At 32.8% G+C, this 10206-nt stretch overlaps 2 protein-coding genes across 2 annotated transcripts; one reads left to right on the top strand and one right to left on the bottom strand.

Moving 5' to 3' along the window:
* Positions 1 to 108: 108 nt before the first annotated feature.
* On the bottom strand, positions 109 to 4153 carry LOC148629220 (neuronal acetylcholine receptor subunit alpha-7-like). The gene is made up of 4 exons (XM_088546354.1): positions 3988 to 4153; positions 1616 to 1743; positions 1053 to 1192; positions 109 to 644 (listed from the first exon to the last, which is right to left on the bottom strand). Exons 1-4 carry the CDS (start codon positions 4034 to 4036, stop codon positions 314 to 316), a joined length of 648 nt encoding a protein of 215 aa, XP_088402480.1. The 5' UTR covers positions 4037 to 4153; the 3' UTR covers positions 109 to 313.
* A 1127-nt stretch (positions 4154 to 5280) lies between these two features.
* On the top strand, positions 5281 to 8283 carry LOC148629221 (toll-like receptor 2 type-2). The gene is made up of 2 exons (XM_088546341.1): positions 5281 to 5378; positions 5778 to 8283. The coding sequence occupies exon 2, from the start codon at positions 5784 to 5786 to the stop codon at positions 8238 to 8240; it is 2457 nt and encodes an 818-aa protein (XP_088402467.1). The 5' UTR covers positions 5281 to 5378; positions 5778 to 5783; the 3' UTR covers positions 8241 to 8283.
* Positions 8284 to 10206: the final 1923 nt, after the last annotated feature.

The raw sequence follows: 10206 nt of genomic DNA on the forward strand, positions 1-10206 counted from the left end.
TCGACGTGTAATATTTTAGTCCTGAATTTTAAACAAGGAAAGCTCAAATACCAATATGTTTCTGTTTCACGGTAAAGGTTCTATATATAATTAAAAAAAAACAATATGTAAATTTTGCGAAAAAATACGTTTATTCAAAGCAAAACTAAAAATGTAGAAATCGTACCGCCCATGACAAAACTAACAACTATTCTTAATAGTCCCATTCTGGAAGACAATATATCCGTAAGGTATAAAACGTATAAAAGTTTATGAACACTAAATAATAAAAAAAAATAAGCTGACATTTGGTTTTCTTCTGCATTATACCGATTCACTTTCTAGCTTTAAGTTTGATAGTGTAGGTCAGGCTGACGAAGTCTTCGGTACAACAATCATATCTTCGTACCTTTCTTCTAGCTTTCGTACCGACCACTTCATACATGTCATCTTCAACAAAGTTATCCAAACTAACTTTGGGGGAGGTCAGTTGAAGGTCCAAAAGATTCCCATTGTAAGTCCAAGATCCAATCCTAAAATGACACCGAATTATGTCCCCATCGGCTTTGCACTCGTCGGTGAAGAATCGTGTTGGAGTAACAGCTAAGACATGACCAGTCGAATAAATTAAAGCCCTTGGTTCATACTTCGGCTGAGGGAGTGGACTTAAAAAACATGCAAGAGAGTTACAAGAATACTACATTTTAGTATGTACAATGAATTCGATGAAGTATATTTACAACCAGTCTTTTTTAAATTTAATGAATAATGGAAGGTTTATTCTCGTTTGACACTTGGTATTCTTACTTTTTCTTTGCCCAACGTTGCATACTTCACATGGTATAGAATATTATTATTTTTTTTTACAATTAAATAATTTTGAGAACTACCCAAGTACAGACGAACATACATGGGCTGCTGAGTGTCCATTGAGATACAAACTATAAGGTAAAAAAGGATGGAAACAATTTGAATATGAAGAATGTGAAAAGTGAGTATGTAAATAATAAAAATCAACTCAACAAAAGAGTTTCCTTTCAATATTAAAGTAATAACGTTGTTAAAATACTCACTCATTATACAAAACAACATCTGGAGTCCAAATGGATGAAGTTGGTCGTCGGGTGTCCCTTGTGGAATCATCACTCCAACCCAATCTTTGATCAACCCAGTTAAGACGTTCCCAAACATCAATAAGTAGGGTCTTGGTATCCTATAAAACATCAGAAATGATGAGACGGAATTTTCAAAAAATGAAAGATCTATTGTAACGCCATCGTCGTCAACATATCACTGAATCAGTGACGGTTAGAAGCATTATCAACTATGGGGTTCCGAGGATGTTGTATTACCTAATTGTCATGTGTGCAATGGGTGAAATGAGGAGAATTTAAAATACAATACTTTTGATTAAATTTTTCGAATATCTTACTGAATCAAACGAGCCAATGCACTTAGCTCAACAGAATTTAACACCTTAATTGATATAAAAGTGCAAAAAAATAAATGTTTAACAAATGTTTAAACTAAACAATGGCACGATAGAGATCGCTAAGATAAATGTTAAAATAAAAGAAACCATTGCTTCTAAACAACAAAGCAAGTGTAAGGAAAACATATTTCAACGTATACTTACGAAATGTTTTATTCTAACCAGAGTTAAAGAATGATTTACTGTGACTTTTGGCTCTTCTTTAGTACCGGGGTATTCAAATTTATTGTAACCATCAAGTATACTGTCAGGACTGTGAGCTTTCTGTGCTTCTGGAGAAAAAAAACATGTGATCAAGAAATAAATATACACAAGTTGAAATTTGTTACGGAAATGGGTTTTTATTATAAGTTAAAACCTTGAACATTATTGTTGACTTGTTTAAACGTTCTTGGCATGGAAGAACTAACATTTTAGTTCTTTTTTTAATTAAATTGTCTCAAAACTACCCTTGAGGAAATATCAACTAGCTTTATCTTTAATATTGTATTATAAAAATACAATATTATGGCATTGTCGAAAATACAGCCTGTGTATGTAAACGAGGCAAAATGTGAAGCCTATTATGCCCACCGAGTCGATATCGAATTGCTACACTGAATGCATTGGCTTCATGATAGTAATCTTATATTATCAAGGAATTCGTTGCTTGAAAATATAGGCAAAATGTATATGTACACAAATACAGCACTGCTGTATTCGACATTTTGTATTTTTATTCGAAGGCGATGATTTCAGGATAAAATAACGCTTTCGATAGACGTAACAACATATTGTTATCTTTTCTTCTTTAGAAACGCACCAGACATACACTTCAGAGATTGCCAGTGGCATAGATCGTTCAAAGTGTTGATAAATGTAGTCTATATACACTATATTTTGTACGTAACTACATCTTTCCTGTATATAGGTTTTTATTTTGTAGAAAACCATTCATACATTCAAATCCCTCGGAAATCAACAAAATCGAGGACGGCAACTATTTCATGTACAATCTAAACAATTTTTTTGTCTTAAATGTGTAACGATCGAAATGGTTTGTGGTGTGTAACTGGTTAAATATAAGAAATAAACGTGGATTTTTATGGGGTTTTTTTACATGTACGTATCACCTCCTGTCTGAAATTTATATATAAAAAACTGCTACTTCGATAGACTGGGCGTTTCTTGAAATATAGCATTGGAACCTGATTAGTACAATAGGAAATTTATAAATGTTTAGGCGTTTAATTACGTGATTCCATTTTAACATAATATCAATGTATACAAAAATAATCAATAACTCACTTATGCAGCCTTTGTAAGCTTAGTATCAGAAACCTCGTTTCTAAATTCGCTTCAAATTTTCTTTCTAGCATCGATCAATATTTCTAAGACTGTTATTACTGCTTAAATTATATCATCGGCTATTCATTGATATTACTTATTTACATAATATTTTACAAAAATATATCGAGTATGATAAAATGAAAGCGCACAACGACCACTTGGAAAAAAGAGTAATCAAAGGAAACAAGGTTATAGCGATAATCAAAAGAATGTAATCCAGGGACAAAGACCAGACATGGAAAACAGACATACACAACAAAGAACATAACGTAACTAAAATTATACATACAAAGTAACAAAAGTAAAAACTCGGACTCCACTAAAAACTGGGAGCAAGGACCAGGTGCACCGGTAGGGTAAGCGTCCTCTGCTTTTCTAGAAACACCCGCCGAGTTGCTCATAAAAAGTCCGGGGTAGACAAACGAGGAAAGGAAAATTATGACCCGTCGAATAAATCAGTTTTCATGGTGCTGATGGATACACAATAACGATCCACGAGTTCATGATGACGACCATAAAACTTCTGGAGTGATGACTTCAATCTTGTATAACATAACCCTGTTCCAAAAGCCTATTTGTTAAAGTTCTAGCGCGATACAAAAAGTCTGCGTAGTTTCGGCAAGCTCTGGCATAACGTATGAGTTGTGATATGAACACTCCATACGCAGGAGCCGAAGGAATGTTGCCACAGATGAAAGGAAAGTTGGCAATTCTGAATGAAAAGTCATCACGTTTGTCGAAAAGTTTGGTCAATAGTTTTGAAAACTATATGTATCTTTGGTTCCATTGAAAAGTGCTCGCAAATAAGTTCTTTATTCTTCGTGACCACTGAAGGGTCCTTAAAAACTGAAAGGACAGACCTTATGCTTTTTTATGTTTTTTTTTGCTTTTTGTTTGTTTGTTTGGTTTTTTTGTACACCTACTCGGTCGACACTATGCCGTTGGGGGCACACATAATATTTTTTTCCTCTTTCCTGTCGTTGTTTTTGCAATCGTTTTAGACAAGTGTAAGAATAAAAAAGAGTAAGTATCGGTTCCGTTCAAAAGAGATAATATATATATATATTTCATAGAATTTAACATTTCTAATTTAAAACGTTTTACTTATTTTTCTTTATTTCATATCTAGATACATGTTCTTTATAAGTTATTTACTTCCGTTTTTATAGCAAAACTAATGTACCTACCTGCAGAAAGAATGACTGAGATAACAGTTGCAAACACTAAATGCCACATCTCAAAACGCCAGATTAAGAATAAAGCAATCAATACCGAAACCCAGTCTGGTTTACTACCAAAATATGACTTCAAGTTTCCACATCGATCGATTGAGGCATGCTATAGACTTGAGTATAATTAACATTAGAAACCTACGAATGGAAATAAAACCAAGGGTACTAAGATTGGAATATCACTTTTCTCTTTAAAATGGTTTAATCTTTTGAGTTGGCAGCATTGGTGATAAAAACCTGGTTAGCTTTCTTTTGAATGATTTTCACAAAAACACTATATATGACAAGAGCTTGCATAGAACTTTTATTCAATAAAAACTCAAGTTAAAGGAACCGAATTTTAATGACGTAAGCGAAAAAAAAAATCGTTAGCAGTAATTTGTGACAAATGCAGTCAGTGTACCAGAAAATCTTCTTTGAAAGATGCATTAAGCTCGTCATAATTGTCGACTAATGCTAGAATTATCCATAAAGCGTGCTACATTCAAGTAAACATAGAAACAAACTTTGATAAAAAAAAAAACCATTAAATTAGTCAAATACGACATTCATCATATGACGACGGCGTGAAAAGGTCAACAGTCATGATCTTAACTTTGTTGTGGTAATTGTTAGACTTGTTCCTCCTTAAATCAATGAAAATCCCTCCTTTCATGCTTCATTTAACAAATTAAACTATGATAGTTTATTGATATACAGTCAAATTCTAACTTGTTATTACAAATTAGGTAACGTGTGATAACAACTTAGCTAACCTGTAATTACAACTTAATTAACTTGTTACATCAAGTGATATCAACTTAGCTAACTTGTTATAGCAACTAAACTAACTTGTGATATCAACTTAGCTAACTTGTTACAAATGGGCTTCCATGAATTTGCGTATTAAAATACTGTGTTTATATTGTCCCTATGCAGTGCCTTCTATGTAAAATAAACCTGTATATGAAAACGGCGTGTCTTATGTGACTGCGTTTTTCATCTCCATTAAATAGTCATTTTAGACAGTTTTAGCTGTATTTTAATTCCAATTGATTCATTATATTCTGAAACTTCGAGAAATGCATTACTATGTCAGAACTTAATTTATATGTATCGGTTTATAATTTTGAATTTTAAGCATAATTTTGACTTTCAACATTCGAAGTAAGTATAGGCGTCCGGAGGAAGTTGTGCAATTGTTTCCGCAGCTTGTATTATCTTTTAAAATCCTCTTGAAAAATTAAAACAGGATATCTCAAAACGGAGAAATATTTCCTCTTGCACATTTCCTTTCAGACTTGATATATCAATTTGAATATTTTATGGTAATTAAAACAAGAAATAAAGAACATTAGAAGTAGAAGGTTAGTCAAAATATTTTAAATAATTGTAACTGTTGCTGCAACGCTACTGAGAAAATATTAACGTTCAGTTATAAATTTGGTGAACTAAAAGGTTTTCTTTAGTGTTAATTATCATGCTGGTTGACCGTAATTCGCCGGTTCTCCTGTATATTCGTTGGAATTTTCACACTCTTTATCACATGATGTTATTGAGCAACTCTTATTTTGTTTTTCCATCTGGATAACTTAAGTAGTCCTATATGGTTTTATGGAGGGGGCTGAGGTATCACGAACTGAGCTTTAATCACCGGTTTTTGTCAGTCATATTACTTATCATAGCAAATGAAAAAAAAAGTTTTTATCTACAGAATACATATTTTGTAAGAAAACGCTTCTAAAGTTCTCAAACTTATTTTTCAGGCAAAGATGAACTTTCTTCGATCACTGTTACTCTCATATATGGTAATTGTGTTAGGAACGACACACAATTGTTCATTTAGGCGCAGAGGATTACGTGCAAACTGCTCTTCAAAGGGGCTTACATCCGTGCCTCAGGACTTACCGAAGAACATTAGAAGTCTGAATTTGAGAGACAATAAATTGTCGAATTTATCTGGAGGTGTGTTTAAAAAATACAAAGACTTAGTTGGGCTTAATTTAGGGATGAATCAATTACATTATCTAAAATCTGATACGTTTGAAGGACTGAACAAATTAAAAACGCTTGCCCTTTGCGATAATGAACTTAATTCTGAATTATCTTTTGAAAAAAATCTTTTCCTCCAGATTCAAAATCTTCTTAAATTAGATTTGAAGAACAATACAAAGAATACGAGTAATGGCCGCTCTTATCCATATTTGGGAGATTTAGGTCAGCTTAACTATTTAATTCTTGATTTAGTGGAAAAACCAGAATTCGATAGCTGTGGGTTTCATCGAATGACAAAATTACAAACGCTCGATTTGCGGAACTGCCAATTAAAGTTTATGATGAATTCCTCTTTACATGATTTGCCTAGATCGATTCAAACATTGATCTTAACCGGTTGTACGCATGTACAATACGCCGAAGCAGATTTTCTCCGCCCATTTCCAAAATTAGCTAATATCAGGATATCTGACTCGTGTATTCACGTGAGTGACGCATTACATGTCTTGTACCCATTTGAACACAAGACAATGGACAGTATCGAATTCATAAACGTCAATCAAGGTCTTTGTAAAGGGCCAATAATACGACCCGATGCTGTGATTATAAACGCTAAAATGATGCAACATTTACAGAAGATTTGTTTGAAGAAACTAAAATTTATTAACAATGGTATCGTCGATTTCAAAGAAAACTCGTTGCTTTTTTACATATATCCACAATGCTTTGAATCGATTACATTCCATATAAATCATTTTTCCTTTTTAAATGGATTTAAATCTTTTGAGTTGGCAGCGTTGGTTAAACAAATGACCAATCTTTCTTACTTTGAATTTTCTGAAACAAAGATGTTGACAAAAACATTAAGTACAACAAGAGTCTTTCAGAAATTGAATTCAACAATTACGTTCCTGTTCCCACCAAGATTAAACTACATTCTACTATCTTCAGTGAGCATTGACAATATCAAATATAAAATCCATTTTGAAAATATATCTAGTCTTCGACGACTTGACTTGTCTTACTGCCAATTGGTTGGATTTCCGAATATATCGTTCTCCGGAGAGAGCAGAATTAAGCACCTCGATCTTTCTGGGATTCCTGTATGGGTTTACTTTAATGGAGAAATGTTAAACGGTTTCAAAGAAGTAGTCACATTAAACTTACAAAACGCCGACTTGAGACATACCGTCAAGAAAGGGTACAATATATTTCGTTCATTTCCGGTTGCACAAAGTATTGATGTTTCAAGCAATTTACTCTATTTTTTACCTCCTGGAAGTTTTGTATCTAATAGAAAGCTACGTTTTTTGAATCTTAATAAGAATTTATTCGCAAAAATACCTTTGGCACTAACAGAGCTTTCTCAACTTACAAATCTGCAAATAGAACACAACGTAATAGAGTCAATTAACTCAACATTTAGGAATTGGTTCGATTTACAACATAAACGCTTTGGTCGATTTCAGTTAAACTTAATAGGTAATATGCTCAAATGTTCTTGTGAAAACTCGGATTTCATAAGATGGCTTTACAAGACAAAGATTAGTTTTGACGAAAGGGATATGTTGTTCTGTCGGCTACAAAATGGATCGAAGATACGCGTAAAGGATGTATACTTGAATTTCCATGATTTATTTCAAGACTGCAACTCTGAAATTTGGCTTCAGATTGGCATCATTATGCTTGCAGCGTTTGTGTCACTTACAATTCCTCTTGCTTTAGTCGTGAACTTTAGATGGAGAATCGCATTGTGGATATATCGCCAATTTAAACGTGCAATAGAAAAACAAATAAGTACGTCCTTTAAGTACGACGTTTACATTTCATGCGCTCATGATAGCCTTAAATGGGTAAAAGATTTTTTGATTCCAAAAATTGAGATGTCATGGAAAATGAAGATATGTATCGAAGAAAGAGATATTCTTCCCGGAGACACTCATGTAGATGCAGTAATTTCATGCATTCATGACAGCAGGAATATCCTCTTTGTTGTTACCAAATACTTTTATCAAAGAGAAATCGGCATCCTTGAAATTCATAGAGCTAAGTATGAAAAGTTTTGTAGGAATTTGCAACGTATTATTGTTATCGCTTTGGATGTTGAGGTTGATCAGTTTCCATCAGGACTCAGTCAAATAATAAATGACGTCACATTTATTAATTGGAATGAAGAACAGAAGGAGAACAACTTAGAAAAGTTGAAAACTACTCTTTTCTCAACAAATATGTAAAGACGCATTTAGATAGTTTTGAAATAAAAAAAAGTTGTTAGGATTTATTTTTCTGCAATATCTTGGTCCTACTGTTCAAAAAGGTAGACAAATGTTTATCAGCTGAATGATTGGAGTATGTTTCAATTCATTTGTCAAACGTTTTGACAACAACAATGAAAAAAGAAAAAAGACAGTATACCAAAATAAAAAAAGCATTAAACATCCTAAAAATCACCATTCAATAAACTTTTTCAAGCTATGTACTAGCGAACACCTGATCATCCAACTATATTCTATATACAAATATATGAACTTCTGTTCTAGTGAGGACGTGAAGCGAAAAACTGCTTACTGATTCAGTGCGTTGTATCGGTTTACGGTCCGAGAAATTTTTACTTATTACATTCATGTATTCAGCAAGTAAATCCGTAACCCATTCTTCTCATATTTAAAATGTCTTAAAAATAGGGGATTTGTCTTGGACTTTCATAAAATTATACAAATATTTCAATATGAAATATATCTGAGTGAACAGGTACTTTTTTAACCAACCAATAAACCACTTACCACTTGAAAATACAACTAAATCATGTACTAGTATGTATACAACTTCCACCTTTTTCGAGTATTTCGAGAACCCTTGAAGAGTAGAATCAACTTAGTCACACATCAGAACCTACCTACATAAGCAGAAACGGGGAGTACGAACAGAAAAACGAGCCACAATTTTCAAGTTTCAGACTTAAAATCACAACAAAATAGGTCAAAAGGGAAGCCTAGTACTACCACATCGGTTCTTAGTATTCATCTTACTTTAAACATGAAATGTCAATGATGTAAAATGATTTCAATTTCTGACCCGCATACGAGTTAGTGGGTGCAAAAACAAACATTGTTTGACTGATATACTATTACTTTAAATGCACATTAAAAGCCATTCATATAATTTAAAGGCAATTCCTTAATGGAGAATACACATGTAGAAAATAGGGTTTTCCATGTTCGTGTAGTCTTTTAGGAGGAACAGACACGCGTTTGGGACAACTTAGAGTAAAATTAAACTTGAACTCTAACGTGTGTGTTCTAATGTAATTTATTTACTATTTCATTGTAAAATCTGTTCGCTGAAATAACAAAACTAGCTTTTCTTTTATCCTCAGACATAATAACTTTGTTACTAAGTTATTACAAATTTCCTTACCGTCTTGATGCAACTTTAGTCTACGTTACTTATCGCTACGATCGTCGTTCTCAAAAAATTGATATCTGTTATAGAATTAGCTCAACTTCTCAATTGTTAAGGACTTTTAGGTCATTATACGTTAGTATCCACACATGTATATTAATGCAGAAAAATGCAGTTAACTTTACTAATTATTTGTTATTTTTAATTTGTGATTTTGAAAAAAAAATAATTAAAAAACCTGCCGATTGTCTTTCAGAGAAAAAAGAAGAAAATAAATCCAAAGATATCTTTTTAATACCCTAGAAGGAAAAACAAAGAGTTAGAAATACTGGTTGTTTATATTTCGAATCGAGTGTAAGCACGCATGCCGTGAGTGTGCTCTTGGTAATGAACTAAGTCTATTACATGTACAGTTAAGTTTTTGCAGATTTAGTTTTCATTGTATTCAGAGTTTGGTGTCACACTTATTTCATTTCAGAATTTAAATAAAAATAAAAATAAATCTCTACCTACCGACCCTACAAAATTTAATAATGGTGATCGGAAACATCAAATGATGCAATCGGTTGATGATTTATTGGTGTCGATCAATACTTCCATTACTGACACAAGACAATACCATTCAGAGATTTACATGTAGCTGTTGCTTTCTTCTGATATGTTTTAGATGGAAGTACCATCGACGTATAATATTTTAGTTCTGACTTTTAAACAAGGAAAGCTAAAATAGCTATAGGAAAGCAGCACGTTTCCGTTTTTCACGGTAAAGCTCTATACATAATTAAAAAGAACAATATG

Source organism: Perna viridis, chromosome 1 (assembly GCF_037379345.1).
Source record: "Perna viridis isolate PV_CMFRI_1.1 ecotype Kerala chromosome 1, ASM3737934v1, whole genome shotgun sequence".
NCBI lineage: Eukaryota > Metazoa > Mollusca > Bivalvia > Mytilida > Mytilidae > Perna > Perna viridis.

Bases quoted from the DNA above. Each gene is read 5' to 3' on its own strand.
- LOC148629220 (XM_088546354.1), bottom strand. From the start codon at position 4,036: ATGTGGCATTTAGTGTTTGCAACTGTTATCTCAGTCATTCTTTCTGCA. The intron at 1,744-3,987 runs GTAGGTACATTA...TTTTTTCTCCAG, and splicing joins CTCAGTCATTCTTTCTGCAG to AAGCACAGAAAGCTCACAGT. The intron at 645-1,052 runs GTGAGTATTTTA...ATGTTTTTTAAG, and splicing joins GATGTTGTTTTGTATAATGA to TCCACTCCCTCAGCCGAAGT.
- LOC148629221 (XM_088546341.1), top strand. From the start codon at position 5,784: ATGAACTTTCTTCGATCACTGTTACTCTCATATATGGTAATTGTGTTA.